At 52.4% G+C, this 21,392-nt stretch overlaps 1 protein-coding gene across 5 annotated transcripts in view; it reads left to right on the top strand.

Moving 5' to 3' along the window:
• ADAMTSL3 (ADAMTS like 3) overlaps positions 1 to 21,392 on the top strand; it is a 143,075-nt gene that overhangs the window by 16,796 nt on the left and 104,887 nt on the right. For all 5 annotated transcript variants that reach the window (XM_053658971.1, XM_053658968.1, XM_053658970.1 and 2 more), the window contains one exon: positions 5,273 to 5,392. In XM_053658971.1, the coding sequence (XP_053514946.1) occupies positions 5,273 to 5,392 (120 nt within the window). The remainder of the gene's footprint in view (positions 1 to 5,272; positions 5,393 to 21,392) is intronic.

The raw sequence follows: 21,392 nt of genomic DNA, 5'->3' as shown, positions 1-21,392 counted from the left end.
TTAGATTTATAGGCTCTGGGGCTTTGAGATCTTGAGCCATTTTTGTTCTGTTCACGCCCGTTAAGCACGAGGAGGGGAGCCTTGGACTCCCAGGTCGCTGGGTTGTGACGCTGTATGTGGAGGCGGGGTCAGAGCGCGGAAATGGCGGCGCCCCCTGCTGCTGCTCGCCACTGGGGCCTGCTGGGTCCCGTCCAATCGCCCACTCCCTCGCTTGTCTATCCGCGCAGGGATGCAAGACCACAGTCGACCCGCAGCCCTGCTCCCTCGCTGTTTCTCCGAAGTCGCTCGCTGAGTTACCCACCAGGTCCAACCCTGCACCTGAGTCCGTCTGACTGAGTTTTCCTGTGCTACCCTGCTCCGACAGCTGCTGGTTTCGCCCCTCTTACCGGTCAGGCTGAAGAATTTGTTGTTATTAGACTTCCGAAAAGTTCAATTTTCTGTGTTCCGGCTGTGTTTTCTGTTGCTAATATTTAGTTGTCTCTAAACTTGGTTGTGTGAGGACGCCCGGCGTCTCCACCTATGCCTCCATCTTGGCGGAAGTCTCCCTGACGCCTTGCCTTGCCGAGGAATTCGGAAAGGCGCGAGCACCCAGTGAACTTGGCGGCTCCACTGAGGCATTCGCGCCGAAGACTTCCTGTCCTCGGCTTAGAAAAACAAACCGGAGCACGATGGATGTAAATGTGTTGGGGCGTTTGTGCAAACAGCGCATTTCTCCGTCTTCCCCGCCTCTCGGAAGGCTGCACTGGAAAGCCTGCAGGATCTCAAGCGCACAGACAGGCAGTTTCCTGAGAAAGCCGTGGGGTGAGAAAGACCTTGAATAAACAGGAATCTGTTGCTGGCGAGTTTCTGGACTTTGTCAGGTGGGGTGGCGTCTTCGGGCCAAATTGGGAAGAGCTGCTAATGCTTTCTCTCTCTTTTCTTTTTTCTTTCCTTTTTTTTTTTTGCTACACATTCATGCATGAGGGACGGACACAGATTTGCCAGGAACTCAGCTCTGGTCTCCAAGGTTGGCAACAAAGGCCCCCTGCCCACCTAATTCTCCCTGGTGCTGGGGTTCGCAGGGCCTGGGTGGGCCGGACTGTGGCTCTGAGAGAGCAGGAGGCGGCAGAACGGCCAGGGCGTGGCCTGGCTGCCGGCGGAGGGCCGCGGAGGCGGAGAGGGACTCCGGGCCAGGGAGCAAAGGGTCAGAGCGCGGCTGTAGGTACAGGCGGACCCGGCCAGTGGCCTGGAGAGTGTAGACACTTGGCAGCCGCTGAAGGATCATGGCCGGCTCCCAGCTTGTCCGTTTAGAAAATCAGAAAATAAAAGCATCGGGATTTCTGGAGGAACCCTGACCTGCCCCGATCACTCTATTTAAAACTGTAATTGGACCCTGACTGCTGCGGCTCGGTGGGTCGGGCAGCATCCCGCAAAGCGAAAGGTCGCCGGTTCGATTCCTGGTCAGGGTTCGGTCCCTGGAGACGGCATGTATGAGAGGCAACTGATGGATGTTTCTTTCCTTTTCTTTCTCCCTCCCTTCCCCTTTCTCTAAAAATAAACAAGTAAAACCTTTTTTAAAAAACTGCAGTTTGTGCACCCTCCCCAACACTTCCCTCCTCCTTCGCCTGTATGACGCAGTGTATTTACTCATATGTGATATTCGTTTTCTGCCTCCCCGATCGGACTATAGATTCTTCAGGAAAGATGATTCCTGGACTCTCCATGTCAAAACCAGCCTCGGTGCATAGTAGGTGCTTACTTAACAGATGCCCACTGAGTGACTAAACAGACTCTACAAACCCCAAGAAGGACTCTGGATATTCCCTGTGCCGCTCTGGTCAGACAAAATACTTATTTGTCCTTTGTTTGAAAGGCAAACGTGCCTTTTTTGTTTTTTGCCAGAAGGATGCCCGTGTTAGCAGGGAAGAGGCTGTGGGAAGAGACGTCTTTCAGCTGGGGGTCAAAGTGCAGACGCCAGGGCCCTCCCGGGGAGAAGTGTTAGGACTCACTCTGCAGGTGTTCTTCCCGGGAGGGGAAGGGAGACATATCTGTTCCAGGGACACCTTGTCACCGGTGGCTCCCGACACTGCCCGCCGGTGCTAATTACAGATGTGTGGGTGTGTGGAGGAGGAGGGGGGTGGGAGAAGCAGGGAGAGAACTCAACAGAGGGACAGTGCTGTGAGTGGTGTTTATTAGATCCAAACACCCGTTTGCCGAGGTCTGAATTCAATGAGTCCAAGGCAAGACCGTCTCTGTGTGGCACGTGGCACCTCGTTCTGAACCTGGGTACCCCAAAGTCACCCCTGCCTCTCAGCTCTGGGAGGGATTCACAGGGGTCCCTGCTCATGTTTCCTTTGGAATCTGGGGCTCAGGGTAAAGCTGAAGCTGGAAACCACGTGGTATTTTGGCTGAGGTGTCCTCGCACCTTTATGCAAATGTTGGGCCTTCCTGGCTCTCGTCAGCTGACGGGAGCTGGGGAAGACAGGGCTGGAACCTCTGGCGTTCACATGTAAAAACTCAGGAAAGAAATGTGGAAGCGAATTTTCTTTCAGCCCATCCTTCCGACCTCGCCAAAGGAAACGTATTTTAATCAGGGAGTTTTGAGAGTACTTAAGGCCTTGAAAAGTCTTGGAATGATGACATCCGATTTAAAAAAACCAAAGCAATCTGGATTGTTTTTTTTTTTTACCTTCATTGGAGGTTCAGGAAACAACATCCGCATTGTGCTCTTGGAACAAAAGTGCACCTGGTGTGCTGATTTCCACAGCTGAGCCAACTCAGGTGTCCCACTGGACCCTGGATGGTGCAAACCGTACCGTCCTGTGTGCCGTCCGGGCCCTGAGGAACAGCTCCTCGAGACCCCCCGGGGAATGTCTTCCTTGCAGACTGTCCCCAGAGCAGGACGGTTGTGCCTGGTCCCCCTGTGAGGACTCACTTGCAGAGTCCTCAAATGTTGTCATGTAGGAGCGGTCCCCTTGCCCCCAGCCGGTTCTGAGCTCTCCTCTGCAGGTCTCCATGGCCATCAGCAGAGATTGGCTGATGCCTCCTTGCCGGGACCTTACGTGCCTTCTGCTCAGCCCTGGTGTTGGGAGGGAGGTCTCTGCACCGGGGCTCGGGGCTCGGCCTTCAGGGCTCTTGGCTTCTGTTCCGTCCTGTGCAGGTCTGTGGGAGTCTCAGTTCCGCCACGTAGCACCTCATGTTAGTGCCTTGTCTGTGTCACTGCAGACGCTTCTGACGAGGTGTCCCTTGTCAGAAGGGGGGCTGTGATTGGGGAAAGCCCATGCCCGGGGGGGTCAGCTGGTTAGAACATCGTCTGGATGCTCCAGGGTTATGCAGCCTGGAGACAGGCTTTTCTCAGTAGCAAAGGGCCCAGGTCTCAGCTCTGTTCCCACTCGGGGTTTGTGGCCGAATTTGGGGTGACGTGAGGTGAGGAGAGAGCAATGCCTTTATGGGTCAGTGGAGTGGGGACCCGAAAACAGCCTCGAGGGCCCAGCACAACAGGCCAGATCAGCAGGGAGTGTGGGTGGGGCGGGCGGTGAGGTTGGCTCCCGCCCAGACTGCAGGGGCTCGGCCTAGCAGCAGTCTGTGGGGACAAGACTGAGTGGCCGCTGCTGCCCGCGTGTCTGTGGTGTGGTGCTTGGCTCCATGCTCACCAGGGAGAGGGGTGACCGTCTGACCTACAGAACTCAGATTGAGCTGGGACCCGAGTTTAAACCGGCTACCTGAATTTCAGGGAGAAGTGCGTTGTATTTTTTTCTTAAATGGGCAACGCATCCCTTTTGAGGCCCATGGGGCCCCGTTCCCTCCTGTGGGCACCTCTCCCCGTGATACCAGCCTCGGTCACAAGGTGGTCTCTGTCCTTTCTATGGTGGAGCGAGCTGGAGCCCGGGGACAGTCCCTCCAATCATGTCCTCGAATCGCCTTTTCAAATTTACTTCCACCTGCCAAAGTCAAAGCCTTCCTTCCACCGGAGGGGGCGGCGGGGAGATAGCCGCATCCCGAGGTCCCTGGAGGGGCCGTCTGGATTCCGCCGACCAGTCCCCAGGGACTCGGCAGGTGTGCTCAGTGGCCGGCAGGGTGACGTGTGCTGGCAGGTTCTCCCTGGGGACCCGGGCAGGGCACTTCCTGGGCCGGCCTTCCTACCCTGTCCCTTCCCTTCAGCTCCTTCCCTGACGTCTCTCGTCACCCCGTCCCGGGAGGGGTCACATGCCACCAAGCCTCCCCACATTTAAGAAGTCACCTCCCATCTGGGGGGCAGGGTCAGCGAGTGTTCTCAGTGGCCCGTCACCAGCTTGATGCTTGATTTTGGAAGGTGGGAGTGAGCTCAGCCGCAGCTCCTTCAGGAGGGCCTGGTTTTCTGGGACTGTTTTCCACGGAGAGGGTGAGGGGACAGAATGGAGAGAGCTGACCTTGTCCTCAGCGGCAGACATCTGTGTGTCCCCAGTAAGACACCCGACCGCCTGTGTCCAGGTTTCTTCAGGTGGGAAATGGCACCCACCTCACAGGCAGGCAGGGGGAGCGTGAGGACAGATGAGGCAGTTCTCCCAGTCCCTGGCTCACAGTGACCTTGAGTTGGCTTTGTTCCCAGCTTTCTGTGCTGAGGGCCACCACCGATCCTCTCGTGTGCAGCTACCAGAGAGGCCGCAGGAGGAGGGCAGGGACTAGGCTGGCTCTCCGACGCCCCTCAGTCTCTAATGCTGTGACTCAGATGTTCACGCCGTTCAGGCTCCTGAATTCAGCGTAGATTCTGTATGTTTTTCCGGGGGTGGGGGGGGGGGAGGAGAGGGAGAGGATGGCGGGGAAGATGTCATGGGCCAGGGCACCCCATCGTCCTGTGTGGAGCAACATGTCACTTCAGACTAGTGTGGCCTCTGTGAGCTTGCTAGATTATGACAGACATCTGTTGCGTTGGGAGAGAGCGAGCTCCCCATCACTAGAGGCATTCAAGTGGGGGGCTGCAGGCCGTCGTGGCAGGATTGCTGCGGTAGACAGCCACCCCACCCCCATCTCACAGGAAGGCGGCACCACCCAGGAAACCTCCACAGAACCTAAGCAAATTGACTCTACGGTTGCTGAACCACCGACAGGTGTTGGGGGCCAGGCAGGTGTCAGGGAATAAATACTGTGCATGCCACTTGGAGGGGGACCAGACACCTGGTGTGTCGCACCTGGGCCTTCCCTTCTGGGACAGCCCTCTGTGGGCTGGTTCAGAACAACCAGCCTCGCCACAGAGATGGCTGGTCGGGGCTCCACACTGAGACCCCGTTTGTAACCACGCGACCTTGCCTTTCAGGCCGAGGCAGAGACGTCTCCGGGAGCCTACTTCCTGCCCGAGTTCGCACTCTCCCCACAGGGGAGTTTTCTGGAAGATACCACAGGGGAGCGGTTTCTCACCTATCGCTACGACGACCAGGTAGGAACCTCCTAAAAGAACCTTTTTCGGGCTTGGCCGCTTGCTGACGGGTAGGAAACGGTACCTTCAAAAGGATTCTGTTTTCCCGTCGGCAGGACCGGGACCATAGACCCTCGATGCCCAGGTCGGATTCCGAGAGGCTTGGGTGCAGGTTCACACACCGTGTTAGGGCATTGACTCGAGAGTCACTGTTTCGTGTCTTTGCCAGAAATAGATGACGGATTCGTTCATTTTAGCGATTGCCCAATGCTGCAATTACCCAGAGGTGCTGCTTTCCAATCAAGTACTGTTTTCTTTGTTCTGTCAGCTTTGACCAGCACCCAAATGGGTTTTCTGGCCAAGTGTGTTTTCCAAAAAGGAGCAAAGTAGGAGTGCCTGGGTGTGCACACACATGAGCCTGGGCGTGCTGTGTGTGCACACGTGTGTGTGTTTACACGCTTCACGAAGGTGAGCACATACATAGTTCACCGTGGCGCCTTCGACAGGCCCTGGGCCGGCGGCTTGTGGGGCCTGACTGTCCGTAAGTCACCTCCCTCCTGCCTCCATGACAGATTCTGAGATGACCTCTGGTTAAATGGCCCCTCGAAATTGAGAAAGCAAAAATCCGACCGGTTTTCCTTTTTGCGAACTTCAGGGAAACGAATTGAGAAAAGAGGGTGTCTGGAACACCGCAAACCTGGTCTTCTTTAATTAGAGTGGTTGGTGAACGCCTTCTTCAGGTCCTGCAGATGCGCTGTGTTTAATACAACGATATAAAAGCTGGGAAAAGAGCCGGGGGAAGAGAAGCCCATGCAGATCTGAAAAGTGCGTGGGGGGCTTGGACGTCGTGCCCTAGGGCCTGGCGCTCGGAAAAGCCGGGTGAGCAGCATGGGAGACAGTGCTTCTCCGAAGGGAGAGGAACGAGATCGACCTTGAACAGGCTCGCAGTAGCCACCAAAACTGGGTGCGTCTCCAGGACAAACCGCAGAATAATCAGCCCGATGGTCGGTTAGCCCGTCTGCCCCAGCCCTGATGCTCTTTCCTCTCAATTTAGAGTGTGCAGACCACACCACGCAGTCAGGAGCGTCTGAGGCACTGGGAGAAAGACAAAAATTTCCTTACCCTGGCGCACGATACAATGTTCAGACCGATTAAGAACACGGGCTCTGGAGTCACCTCTCTGGGTTTGCGTCCTGATCCTGACAGTTCACTTGCTGTGTGGCTTTGGACGAGTGACTTCACCTCCCTGTGCCTCAGTTGTCTCATCTGTGAAATAGGGTTATGAATGGTTATCTACCTTGCGGGAATGTTTTAGGGATGAAACATTCATATAGTTTGCGGCTCCCTGCAGCAGGGCCTGGTACATATAAACACTCAGTCTAGTTACTGTTACTTTTACTAATATCCTGGCAGAAACTCAATTCAGAGAATCTCAGATGTGCTTCTGCTGAAGCCAATCGAGGATCGCATTCTTGGTGGACATCACGGACCTCACACGATGTTTTAAATGAAGTTTTTGCTCAGGTGTCCCGTGCATACAGCAAAGAACATGCGTGTCTGAAGTGTAGAACTTGCCGTGTTTTAAAGTCTTTTTATACCTGCACCACCACCACCACCCAGATCAAGAAATGGAGCGTGTGTAGCCCCCCGGAAGCTCCTTGCGCCCCTCCAGGCCTCACCCTGTACTTACAATGCAGCCACCGTTCTGATGCCTGTCACCGTTGCAGATCGTTTTTCTGCTTTTATTTTCCATTTTGTAGAAATGGGATCACGCGGCTCATGCTCGCTGGTGTCTGGCTTCTCTCACACGTCATGGTGTCTGCGATTCAGCCCCGTGGTTGGATCCAGTGTCATTCGGGGTCGAATGTCTGTCGGTTGTGTTCTTTGGAACCGATTGGCTCCTGTTGGAACCAATTAGGTGGCATGTGTGCGGTATCGCCCCTGCCCGGGGCTTCCTGGCTGCTGCCTGCAAGGTTTGCAGGACAGTCTTTCCGAAGCTCCCACCCCGGGAGAGGTGTGGGAGGGGCTCTCTGCCCGAGCAGCCTTCTTCCTTAGCCCCCAGCCGCTGCCGTGCCATGGCCAGAAATAGGTGCAGGTGCACGATGGGGGTTACCACCAGGGGGGTACCCGTGCTGTCAGAGAGACCCGAAGCCAGAACGACAAAACCCGTCTGCTCTGGAGGCTGTGCCCTCTGGCCCCCGAAGTTGCTGGGTCAGGACGGGACACCCTAGGATGCTCCTGTCTGTGAAATACTCGTCCGATCACTCGGGAGGCGAGGGCTGCCGTGTGGATACTTGCTCTCTTGGCTGAGCCTCGGAGGATTCCTTCAAGTATTTTGGTCCCGGCCAATTTTCACGAAGACCTCTAGGTCACGCTTCAAATGTCTCCCGGATTAGGTGTCTGGAAAACGAAGAGCCCAGAGGCCCGTAAAGCCCAGCCGTGATGTGGGCTGTGGTTAATGAGCTGCGGGAAAGGCACACAGGGGCCAGAGAGCAGCTTCCAGGGAGGAAGCTGGGGAACAGGGTGGGTCGGTGCACACGGCCAGACCGGCTTGTCCTTGAAACAGCCTCGAATCCGGCGTCTCTGACCCCCGGTTCTTCATCTGTTTGGAAAACATAGAGTGGCCGAAGTTCATGGCTCCGGACCCCTTGCACTCTCCAAAAGCCTCTTTTTCGAGACCACCGATGGAATATTCGACGGGACGTAGCATTAATTGGGTCGTTCTGGTTACCGGGGTGGGCTCGTCAGCCGCACAGTGAGCTGTTCCTTAGAGACACATAGAGTTTTACGGCTGCTGGAGATGGGGGCTCAGATGCCTTGCTTCACAAAACGGAAAAGCGGAGACCCTGAGTGTGCAAATGACTCGCTCAAGGATGCCTTGCGGTTGTGTGAAAAACAAAAAACAAAACCCAAAACTCTAAGACCGCTTCCCTCCAAACCCCAGGCGCCCCACTCTGTGGCGGGTCCTGCCTCCCGACTCTGAAGAATCATCTAGAAAATGACCTTGCTTCTTAAAGATTCCACTCCCACTGTTCTGGTCAACAGAACTTTGGGGAACTTAGTCGACTCAAGGAGGAGGGGGCGGATTTAATATTAACGAGCCATTTTTTTTTTATCAATGCATCCTTAACTCCTTTCGGACTTTGGAATTAGCTGCGCTGGGAGCGTTTATAAGCGTAATTATTATCGCAATCTAAGTGACGTTTTTTTCCAACGTCTGGGCAGAACACAGCAGCTGAAATTAAAGTGGCAGGTGGGTGCATCAGGAGTCCGAGGTAGTTCAAGTGCGTTAGTTTGCAACAACTGCCCAAGGCGTGTGTGGTCAGAGACTGGTTGGTCGGCCAGGCGCTGGGGCCCGCTCTTTCGTCCCTCCTGCCCGTGGGTTAGGAGATCTACCCCACAAGGGGCGTGTTCACAGCTGAGTGTCGGTTGGGTCTCAGCAGCAGGGCCTTGAATCCCCCAGTTTGTTCTCTCCCCCATCACTGACCAAGTCCCTCCTGAGAGCGGCTCAGCCACTGCCTTTCTGGGGAGAAGGGTGGTGATTCTTCATATTCTTCCCCTTCAACTCCCTGCTGCTTTCAATGAGGGACATCGTCGGTGGGTCTGATTGAAAAGTCTGTTTCTAGGCTTCTTGACTCACAGTGGGAAGTCCCTAGAAAAACAGATAAGCTCTTCGTTTTGCACAAACACTCCATTAGTTTTGCGTTTTAACTTTTAGCGTTTGTGAGGCGCAGAGAAACGTGGAAGGTGCCCGGTGTCTTCCCAGACGGTGTGAGCTGGCCGGGGTGGGCTTCTTCCCCCTGCAGGGGGCCGGCGCGGCGGGAGCAGGGTCCAAAACCCAGGACCTCACACACTGCTGCAATGATCTCTTGGATTGTCTTTGTGTGTGTGCTGTTGGTGTCATGTTTGCTCGCACATTGGCGCAGTGCTCATGTTGCCGCCTTCAGGGTGTGGGGCAGCAAAAGGCAGGAAGAACGTCAATAGTTTGGATTCCAAGGTTCAAGGACAAGACTGTGGGTGTTTACTTAAGTGGTGGACTCAACTCCCCAACTCTCTGGGGTCGAGTCTCATGTCAGCTCGAAGCCCCTTAGATGAGACCCCCTTGATTTGAGGGTGCCGAAGTCCTTTCTACACCTGTTCATGCCCATCATTCTCTCCTCATGGTAGACTCCTGATGAGGAGTCCCTGAGTAATACGGTGTTTGCTTTGCATCTGGTAAGAGCATTCGGAATTTTTTTCCCAAGCTTGCAGTACTCTTACCCATACTCTGATCTACCATTGCTTTCATACTTTCTCCTACTTGTTTTAGCTCTTAAAGTCTGACTTTTGGGATCTCCTCCCACCACCTCCCCTTCACCTTCAAAGCACCCTTTTTCAGCATTTCGGTTACTTCCCCAAATCCAGAATCTGGTGTGAATCGTCCCATGTCTGTGAAAATCCTCAGGCCTTGTGACATCAGCAGAATCACGGTGGACGTTTCTCTTCCTCGGAGGCTCATTGGCGGGCCTCCCTCCTGTTTGCGTTTTTGTTCCTGTCCCCACGGCCAGGAAGCGAAGGGCTGAGTGTGTGGCCGTGACAGGCCCGTGGAACTGCAGCGGGCGGAGTGAGAAGGCAGCGTGTGCATTCTGACTCCTCAGGAGAGAGCAGCAGTGTGTTACCGAGGCTGCAGCCAGGCCCACCGCCCACGCTCTGCCCATCCGCTCGGTGGGGACGTTTTCACATCCGATCTGCGGGAAGCAGAAGTATGAGAGCAATGTCGGAATGAAGGTCTGAATACTGGCAGTGGCGAGAAGACAAAAAAAAAAAAAAAAAAAAAAGAAGTCTGTGTGTCGTCTCCTTTCTCCACTTCTTTTAAATGGCCCTTTTTTCTTAGGCGATTCCGACAGACCTAATTTTCCTCGTCCCCCTCTTGGACTGTTGATTTATACATTCTTTCTAAGGAGAAGAAATCCGTTTGCTGTGAGGAGGCCTTTCTCGAAGTAACCTCTTCCGAATTTTTTATGAATGTCTTGGCCGGGAGTTTCGCTGTGGTTAAACTCTTGGCGGGCCTCAGAAATATCATTCCACGTTTCCAAGTTATTTATGTAATAGTTTTGAACTCGGGAAGTATATACGACTTCGGAAACTCCTAGACAAGAAGGATGGACCCAGATCTGGGGTCTGTAGGGTGCTGTGGTCTTCTTCACGGACCCCTGCGAGCTGCTCCTGGGGCCCCCGCCCAGAAGACTTTCCTGCCGTTTCTGGCCGGGTGGGGTGTGTTTTTCAGCCGCAGGCCGTTTGAGTTTGAATCGCTCATTCCTTTGTTAGTGACTGTTAGTGACTCATCTTGGTTAGATGGAGTTACATTCCTTTAATATTCCAAAGATTTCATGATCGAAGGAGCAAGCGGGCGCACAGTCAGTCAGGAGGTAAGATGACATTCACTGGAGCACCTTGTTGCCCGGCCCTTGACCAGGCGCACAGCGAATCCCGATGGGCTTCGACACCTGTGGACGCCGAGTGTCGTGACCAGTGAGCTGTGCGCCAAGTCGGTGACTTCTCGAGAGCGGAAGAGTTAGGTGTCTGCGCGGAGGGGCAGGATCCAGCTTTCGAACTGCACACACCTCTTCTTCCTCTAAGGCTGTCTTCCCGGACTCACTGTTGGGGCGCTATGTGACTTTTTTTAAAAAATCACTTTCACCAGATAGGTTGAAAGGTGGATGCAGGGTGGGACAGTCCAAGGTGGTCCCTCAGTGTGGTCCCTTGCTGCCTGTGTCCAGACGTCTCTTCTCTGTGACATCGGCCAGCTCCTGCTTGAAGACTTAGAGACTCAAGGTCCTATGAGCAACACGACCGTCATCCTTCCTCCCTGGAAGAAGGGAAGCGAGCTGGCTCTCCTGTCCTCCACGCCCCCGAGTGTGTGTTTGTCTTCCATGAGCATCTTATTTCTCTCTGCCAAGGGGGCAAAAACAGAGATCTAGAGAGGGACAGCAAACAAAGGTGAGCTGGCTTGCTGGCCAGGCATGTGAGAAAGAGCCGGGTCCGGCGGGGGAATGCTTGGCTGGTTCTTTCCAAGCTGCAGTTGGAAGGACTCGGTGTAGAGGCCACGGCGGACTTCATTCTCTCCCCCCAGGGATTTCAAGCGTTCTGTTTTGATTGGCTCCCTTGGCGTTGGGAAGTGTTTTCTCCTGTGGCGCCTGTTCTGGTTTATATCACAAGGGTAGGCGTGGTTTGCAAAGAGATTCCTGACAGGCTAAGGCTCCGTGAGGCCCTGGGCATTCTGTGGACACATTTGTCTGCTCATGCTCGGGGCTCAGTCACTTGGGGCCACGTTTTCTCGGGTGGGGACTTTGGGAGCTGAACCGGACTTTGGGACTTTGAGCATTCTCGAAGGTTCTTCCAGATAGGGGCAGACGGCTCTACCCCTGGGAGGCATGCATGGGGCCCGGTAGAGGACATCGAAAATGCCTATTGTGTTACTCTCTCTATTTAGTTACTGTTTATGGTGCTCTTTAAAAAAATCCTCACCTGAGGATATGTTTTATTGATTTTAGAGAGAGAGGAAGAAGCATCGATTGGTTGCCTCCCCATACACACCCTGACCAGGGATTGAACCCGCAACCTTTTGCTGTGGGGACGATGCTCCAATCAATCGAGCCACCTGGCCAGGGTCCTTTTGTAATGCTCTTAATAGGAGTCTTACGTGAATGTCTGTAGGGTGGCCAACTGTCCCGGTCTCCGTGGGACTGAGGCAGCCCAGGGAAACTGGGACGCTTGGTCACCCAACCTTCCAGCCTGGCCCCGACAGTCACTTGTGGGCTGCGGTTACCACATGAAATCAGTGGTCCTGTGGCCGGAGTTCTGCGGCTATTGTGCCAGACAGGGTGTGCCAAGGTCAAGTTGGGGACGAGTGTGTGGCTGTCAGGGGTGACCCACTTGGAGTCTGTGTCAGCATTGCCACCCAGTGAATTTCCAGGCCTGGTCTGATGACCAGACTTGTCGCGTGTCCTTCCACAAGGCTGTTTCTAGAATGTTCCCCTTTGCTTCCTTTCCCCTTGGCCCATTCCCTGCCATCTCTGATACTTTGATCATTAAAACATGATAAATATTCTTTCCAAATAATGACAAAGGAGTACCCAAGGAGGGGGACTAATAATATTGAGATGCCTTGACAGTTTGGGGTTAATTTTAATAAAAGAAAGAATTGGGAAGAGATAGCTGAGACTCTACACTTCCGTAACAATGCCGACTTTTCTCTTTGTCTGGTTGTGATTTCCACTCTTGTTTTCTGTTTGTTTGTTCAAGAACTTCACTAAAAGGTGGAAGACATTACCTTTCCATTAGTCTTCTATAGAGAAATGTTGCTTTCTTGGTGAAACCTTTTCCTTCTTTCGTTTTTCCAATCAAATAAGTCCACAGGATTCTGCCTTGGGTTCGGGTGATGAGTTTCACCGCACAAACCCACTCACATATCCATTCCCCTGCTCCTACACCTGGGTAGGATTGTGCCGTGAGGCGACTATGAATAAAGACCCATCTATCAATACAAACACTAAGCTATGAAGACTTGCCTCGAAACCATGACTCATTAAAATGCCTCGCGCTAAATCACTTAGTAGAATATTTTTGTGATTAAAAAGGGACAAAAAATGGAGGTTTGACTTGGGCAGAGAACCCTCTAGGAATGTCCCTTGCCACAACTCTCAAACCCGAGGACTTGGACCCTAGTTTGCGAAAGAGGGCCTTGAACGTAAGGCCCAGTCACTTTGGGTGGTCACTCAACTCGAAAACAACCATCAACACAAATGCACAAGGGAACGGGGACATCACCTGGGTATAAGGTGTCCCCACCCTCAGATAAGCCACAGTGGGCTTAGTTGAATTGCTCAGGTTATGTCTCAGATGCAAAGTCCGTGTTAAATATTTCTCTGGGAGTAAATTCTGTGCCTCTGTGGATCTCAGTTTGATCAAAGATGACCTGGGACCATCATTCTTCCTTTAACTTCTCAGGGACAGAACTGCCGGAGAACAGGTAACCAGCTGGAGTGGCTTCTGACCGGGCGGGCCCTTTCTTGTTTTTCTTTAAGAGGTGGACAACGTCGGAAAACTGAGTTAAACATGTTGTGTTTAAAAAGGCATGGGACGGCCCTGGCTGGCGTAGCTCAGTGGATTGAGCACCGGCCTGTGAAGCAAAGGGTTGCTGGTTCGATTCCCAGTCAGGGCACATGCCTGGGTTGCAGGCTAAGTCCCCAGTAGGGGGCGCATGAGAGGCAACCACACATTGAGGCTTCTCTCCCACTCTTTCTCCTTCCCTTCCCCTCTCTCTAAAAAATAAATAAATAAAGTATTTTTTAAAAAAGGCATGAAACATGGTGGAAGATGCCGAGTTGTCGATAATCACTGACTGCCTGGAGATCAGATGCCAGTTGCTAAGACCAGGAGCGCCGCTGGTCACCTGGGATGTGTCCGGCCAGTGGCTTTCATGGGCAGAACTCCAGGAACAAAGCCCACGGGGTTGAATCTGACCTGCCCCCCAACACCTGGGCTGGGGAAGGAAGGGAGTGAAGGGGGCGGAAGCCGGTCGGAGTCCCAGGGAAGAGAAACCATGGCGCAGCTGCACAGCAAAGCAGAAAGCGGCCCCAAAAGCTGAGAGGCGGCAGCGCCCGGGGCCTCGGCGACCTGACCCGTGGCTTTCGCAGTGATGGTAGTTTCCAGAAAGGGAGCTGAGCATGAAAAAGGCGCTGAGTTGTTTTCTAGGCCCCTTCTTTTAAAGGCTGTCATGGAGTCTTTCCATTTAAAAAAGAGCCAAACTAAAAATGCTGTTCTGAGGGGGCACGCCCTTCATGTACCGGAAAAGAACTCGTTTTCCTGCTGGCGTCCGATACACGGGCCGTCGCTGTATGTTTTGTCCACCTACTGGATGCTTCCTTGGTCAGGTCAAAACATACATGGGGTTTGAAGGCACAGCTCGGGACCCGTGTTATTTCTGAGACGTGGATTTTTCTAGAAAATTCTGTTTGAATCATGGGCAATAATATAAACAGAGGCTATTGCCTTTGCATTTATTAATGAGTTTGGATTAGAACCATATTAGAGTCTGTAAAACCCACATTCAGCTCTGTTTTAACCAGTTGATTGTAGTTCACAAAACTGTTATTTTTATTCCGCTGACGTTGCATGGCATTGATTGAATTTCCCTTGTTTGCGCTGGGTTATTTTTCTGCTCCTTAGGTGGGGTTGGGTTTTGAACAGCACATCACACACGCCTGCTTGTCTTTGTTTGTGTTAAAGGGGTCTGTTTCTTTAGGAACTGCCAGCTAAGAACACGGTCTCTCTCTGAGTATGCGTCTGGTCAGCCGCCGTGCAGCACAGGTCATGGAAATGGTCATAAGTGACATTCGGTTCATCAGAAGCTGTCACAACGGGCCCGGTGAGGGGGGCCCTTGGACGGAGCACAGTGCAGCATTGTATTGGGGAAGCTTTCTTTGAAGGGGTGCCTGAGCTGGTTGGCGTTCATTCCAACCCGCCACATCCTTGCCATTTTCTGCGTTTCATTAAATGTACCGTCGGGATGGAATCACAGGCGTGAAATGAGAAGGGCGATGTCAAATGCCTCGTTAACCTCTGCTGAACAAAAACGAACCCAGTCTTCCCTTCTGTTGAGCGACTCTCAGGGGTATGGTGCATAACAGGACAGCTTTTTTCAGCAAAAATGGGACACGAAGGGACCAAACTCATCCGAGGTGGCGAGGTGTCGGTAGAGAGAACAGCTTTCTTCGGGGGATGGGGGAGGCCGGCATGGGGTCTTTAACTTAGGAGAGACTGAGTCACAGCTTCTAGCTGTGAAGTTTTTGGGGGGGCTGCACATTATGTGGGTGGAGTGGAACAGCGTCTTGTCCCACTGGAGACAGTTTGCGGGTCTAGAGATTTGGAGAACAACTCACTCAACTGTGTGCTACATTTTAGCCAGTGCACCTCGGCCTGATGCTGGCTCGGCTCTGTCTGACGGACAGGGCTGTCTCGCTGTGTGGACCAAAGGGTGTTCCTTCATTGTACGGGGGCGGGGGTGGCTTCATTTTAAAGTACCCTCTTGCTTGCCGACGGCCTGCCTGCTTCATAAAACAGAGTGCACGATTCTCACTTTCACAGGCGTAAAAGCGCATTTTGACGTCTACTTTGAAAGCTTTTGATTATTTGTTTGGCTGAGTGCCCAGTAAAAGCAGGAAAGGGACTCACATAACCACAGAATGGCCCAGGGACCCCTTTGAGCCGGGGAGAGACCTGGAATGGGGCATGAAGAGCAGACCTTGCGACCAGGCACTTACTGGAAGGCTAGGCTTCCTGCTGGAGGCAGGTGTGGTGAGCCTCTCAGAATAAAGGGAATGGTCTCTGAAACAAAAGGTTTTTTTTATGATGATGCTTGTTTTTAACAGCGTGAAACAGTTTATAAAATATAGGCTGTGAGTGCCTCATGACATTAAGTCCAGATAGTAATTTTTATGGCAACAATTTGTGATGTATCTGTGTGGGTTTGTTAAAGGTGAAAAAGTCCTTGGCATGTATTTTTCAGTTTTCAAAAAAAATTTAAGAACGTAAATTTTCAGTATAGAAAGAGACAGACAGCCTTCTAAAAGACTGGTATAATATGGATACCAAAACATCAGTGATAACAGAGGAAAAGAAAACTGTAACAGCATGAACCAAATGCTGAAATTCTAAACAAAATGTTCATAAATGGGACTCAGCAGATGTTTTCATTGTTGGTGACCCAGGGCGGCTTTCCCTGGGGGTGAAGAAACAGTTTAACCTTCAGTCATGATTAGGTTAAAATCCAATCTTTAACAGTTTGTAAAATTGTCTCACTAGTTGTCAGGAAGGCATGTGATAAAGTTTAACAGAAAATACTAATAAATAATGTTTTTTTAGCATACCAGGACTATAAGGAAAAAAATCTCCTAGTGAATACTATCAACCAGCATCATGCTTCTTGTTAAAATAGCCTATTGAAATGAGGAAGGGAAAAGAGAATCGTATAATACATTTAAGTTCTAAACTGGAATACCTAGCCAATGCAATAAGAAAAGATAAAGCAATAGGTGATATAAAGGAGAAGACACAACTGTACTTATTTGAAGAAACTCTGATGGATCTAAAAATTTTAAAAAGTGAAAATAATATGTAATAATAATTCCTATATATTTTCATCTTTCCAGTATATGCTATAATGTTATATATAATAATAAAATGATGAAAAACTGAAATAATTAAAACAGTATGTAATAATGGATAAGTGTTTATATATTATTGTTTTGTGTAACATTATTATTACATATAATAATAGTAAAATATAATAAAAATATGTAAAGAGGCCCACTTTCCCTGTGGGTTCAGTTCATTTGCACACAGTTCCTTCTGTCCGTCCCAGGAGAGCAGAGCAGTCCTGCAGAGAGAGAGGGGAGACCACACTTTCTAAAAACACTCAGCGGTCCTTTTGTTCCTGCGCACATACTCTGGTTTCCAGGTTTTGTTTATTCTGATTCATGTCCTCTTATGTGTCACTGGCCGGAACTGGGTCCCATGGCCACCCAAGAACGCCAGGGAGGCTGGGAAAGTGGCAGCAAGATTGTCGTGTTGCATGACGAGTCACGGCCTGTCATTCTGTTAGCAAAAGAGAGAGAGGGCGTGGACATCAGGGGTCAACTGACCCGTTTTATTTTTTATACCCGTGGAGAGGTTCAAGTTGACACAGGCCGAGCAATTGGACCAAGATCACCAGCTTTTGGGTGACGGCGCATCAGTGGTGTCTGCTTTGCGTCTAGGCCCATGCCCCCTGAGGAAGGGCATTTCAGGAAGGACAGTGTGGACGCTGAACACTGGGTACAGCGACCATTGCATGATGAAGCTACCGGCCTCAGGGGCAGACAGGGCACTTCAGATACTTCCTCGTTTTTCATAACGTGAAGTACGATGGGAAGGGTCCTTACGTACCATGCCCGATAGAAGACATCGTTTCCATTCATGGAAGGCAAAGCTTCGTCCTAGGTGTTCGGGGGTGGGTGGGGAAATAAAAGGGCAGGAGCTTTCTCATAATTTATCTCTGCTTGCACACCAAGGCCAAAGCTAACAGAAGTGACAGCCTAGACTGGGCATCAGAGGACACTACCCAGATGAGGGCTGAGGTGTCATTTGGAAATTGAGTTATCGAAGGCAGTGTTGGGTGGACCCCCTCCTGCAGGGCTCCTGAAGCCCCGGCCACGGGGAGCCAGTTTCCTGCCTCCCCACCCTCGCCTTCCACGGGGCTCCTGTTTCGCTGTTCTCTCCTGTTCATCTTTCACTTGTGCTCTTCTCACTTGGAACGAGCGCCGAGACACGTCGCGTTATCCGGCACCTGCGAGGTGGCGGCTGTGTTGTGGACTTGCTGCCCTGGCAGGAGACTCCGCTTCCCGCTCCTTGGATTTCCTGCCAGGTCCGCGGCCAGCTCTGTCCACATGAGTCAGAGAAGGGCCTCTCGGTGCCTGTCACCATTCGGAGCAGGGCTGGGACCCTCGCTGGAGGAGGCGACCCAGGGTGGGCGCCGGGGCCTGAGGAGATTCCTCATTGCTTCTCAGAACTCCGTCTCATGTCACAGAATTCAGACCTTGGCTGGAACTTATTCTGGTGGGTTTTTGTTTATTTTTTGTCTACTCTTCTGATCCAGTTCGTTTTCATTAAGGCAAACCCACATCTCCCAAACATCCATTGTTCTCCTCGAGAAGGAGACCAAAGGAGTAGTTTTGCAGGGCCCCGCGAGGATGGAGGAGCGGCCCCCACTCCGGGGCCAGCCTGCGGGGGCAGCGTCGCAGCTGGCAGGCCCAGACTCCCCGGCACCTCCGTGGCAGCCCTCCACGAGCGTCTGCTCAGTGTCTTTGGGTGTCCTGGGCACGGGAGAGAGACCCTGTGCAGCATTCCCATCTGTCACGCCCCTGAAGCGTTTTCTCCACTTCCCTTCCCCGACTCACCTCTGCCGCAGTGCCCAGGAGACTGCGGGGCAACCTTCCTGGCCTTGATCTGAAGGGGGCCGTGCCTGGGGGTGCACTGGCCCTTCCCTCCCTGCCCAGCGCGGGGACGTGGGGGCAGCTGTGCTCTGCTCTCCAGCAGCTGCGGTCTCAGTGGGTGGAAATGGCTTGTTGGCTCATTATCGACATTGTCGCCTGTACATTGGTCACTCACTGAGCTCCTGGTTGGGGATACGAAAAGGTATTTAAGTCCCAACAGGCTGTGCTTGACTTTGCATGACTGGGAAGTGATTGATGGGCGGGGATGCTTCACAGGAAGTAAAAGGAGAGAAACGATCTGTGTGTCCTGTGAACTTCCGGAAAGGGGGGCCTTGGGGGTGGACCCTGGGGTAGGGATTGTCATGTGTTGGGTTTTCGGGGGGGGGGGCAGAGTCTGAGAGGAGATTGGCGCACAGCTTACTTACTTGGGGGCTCCTTGGGGGTGACACCCCTGGGAGGCAGGGACGGATGCGGGATGGGCAGAGGGCGAGCGTGAGCTGTGAACTCAGATCCGAACGCAGCCCACACCCACCGCACCAGGAGCTCGGGAGTGTGTGGCCCGGGTTGGGCTCAGACAGTCACCTCCTGGGGTTGGGGGCTGCGTGAGGACACTCCCTCAGTGGGGGCCTCTGAGCTTCATCGACCGGGATCCTGGCCAGCCGTCTGCTGCCACAGGGAGGCTGGTGTAAGCCAGTGTGTGCACGGCCAGCATTGTGACCCTTGGGGACACATTAGACACCTTGGCAAGAGGCTGAAGGTGGAAGTTTGTGGCTGCCAAGCTAAAGACGTGGGACTTTGTGGGTGTTAGGAATCCACAAACTCGTCTGGGCGGTGAGTGGGTGTGGCAGACGTGAAATGATGTTTTACGGTGACATGACTTAGACACCTAGGGCCAGCTGTGGCCAAAGGGGAAGGCAGGACGGTGGCTGTGGACAAATCATTGGTGGAAGTGAAGACTGGGGTTAGTGGCTGGAGTGACCCCGCATCCAGGCCCTCTGTCTCCAGATGGACTGTGCAGCTTTTCCTCTTGGTCCTATTTTTTTTTAACCATCTGCAAAAATGTGAAGCCTGAAAGTCCCTTCCCATCCCTCACAGTGAGTGTGTCTACGTTCAAGTTCTCTCTTTATTTGGGTTCCGTAAGTGTGTCCTTGGGAAAGATGGTAAGGACCACTTTTGTGTAAAACCAGACTGCTGGACGCTTGGCTCCAGGTATTTGTCTGATGATTAGTTCCCCGACTCCCAGGGCTTTCCAGATCCCCCCCGTTTCCACACCGATGTGGGAGCCAGTGGATTATGGATTCAAGCTGAACCAGAATCATGTATCAGCTATTACAAGCTGGAGGGTTTTGTTTTTTAATCGATTACAACACATCCGGTGGTAACTCAACCCAGCCCCACTCGAGACAGAATTAGCTCTCCTTACAGCACCTAAGCTTCTGCAGAAATACTGGTGAAGACAGGGTTGACGCCGGTGGGGAAGACAGCGGTGGCCAGTGCCCGCCCAGACTCATCCAGGGCTTGGTGTCGTGACCAGAATGGGACAGCCCACTTATGGAAGTAAGGCAGTAAGCGGAGGAGGGCAGGAAACTCACCCCTTAGGGCCCAGACCCCTTCTCTTTCCAGCTCGTTCAGTGAGACATTTTCCCGTACCGGAGAAATTCTAATCCCTTGATTCACGGACGGAGGGTATGGCTTCATCTCCAGATCCACTTGTGGTCGAAAGTCTGAACTCTAGGCTGTGTTTATGAACTGAATTATCAATGCATGCGTTCATTTCGTAACTGTTTTCATGATGTGCCCGTGTCAGTCAGGCACTGTGCTGAGTGCTGAAGATGCCCGGGGCAGGTCAACCCCCAGCAGATCCCGGAGTTTGCCGAGCTCAGGGTCCCGGCGCTGAGACGGACGTTAATCTAACGATCACGTGGTTTGCTCTTCAGTGACCAAGCCCGGTCAGGTTCCTCTGAGGAAGTGACAACCGAAAGATGAAAACTGAGCGGACTAAGTGAACGAGGGAGGTTGGCGGGTAGCCTTCAGTCACTGATGGATGTAGCTTCAAGGTCATGACGATTTTGGCGTTTTGTATTCTAATGGGCAAAAGAAAAAAGCTAATGTACTGACTTAACCACGTGTTGGAGGTCATCCAGTGGGTTAGATGCGGAGCCAGCTTTCTACTGGCCTTGAAGCTGCGTCTCGGATGACAGGGTGAGGGGCGGGAATGGTCTGGGAACCCAGGTGGCCTCCACGGGGCAGTGCTCTCGGGAGCTCCTGGTCCAGGTAAATCAGACACAGGAGGAACCACACCAAACACACACCCGAAAGTGTTTGTGATGATGTTTTTGGATGTACATCTTTTTCCAATGTGTTTGGGTCCTTTCCAAGAGGGCAAGCAGCTGTCCCAGGAAATTTGCTGGGCGTGGCGTGGGGAAACCTCGCGCTTTGGTGTGGCATCTTGCACACACAGGCAAGGCAGCAGAAGCACCAGGCTCTGGCTGGGACTGCTTTTTGTCTGGACTCCCATACCTCCTCCTCCTCCCTCGCCGAGCCCTGGGGGTGAGGTATTGCCCCGTGGTGTCCAGTGGAGGAGGGAGAGTCGACCCACTTCTGCCCAGAACATGGGGGTCAAGCACCAGCCTCGAGTAGATCGAGCCTTGTAGGAGTAAAGATCCGCAATAACAACACAACAAAGACAATAACACAAAGTCAAGAAGGACTATTTAGAAGGTAATTTATTGCAGGAAACACATACGTATTAAATAACTTTTGTTTTGGCTCTCGATGAAATTAAAGAAGACATTGAACGTATGAGCAGCAAAATGAGAGGAGAAGGGGGCTGAAAAGTTCATTAAATGCATGATTAACTTAAACGCAGTATTGATCAACATGAGGTTATATTCTCCATCTATATGTATGTTTGTACACACACACTTATTTTTCCAAGGAAACTTTTGGTTTAGCTTTCACCATGGTGACCACATTTCTACCAGTGACTTACACCATTGCTGTGTCAC

This window comes from Artibeus jamaicensis, unplaced genomic scaffold (genome assembly GCF_021234435.1).
Source record: "Artibeus jamaicensis isolate MK-2021 breed Jamaican fruit bat unplaced genomic scaffold, CSHL_Jam_final scaffold_612, whole genome shotgun sequence".
NCBI lineage: Eukaryota > Metazoa > Chordata > Mammalia > Chiroptera > Phyllostomidae > Artibeus > Artibeus jamaicensis.
The sequence above is the reverse complement of the archived record's forward strand: the minus strand, read 5'-3'. Positions and strand labels throughout refer to the sequence as shown.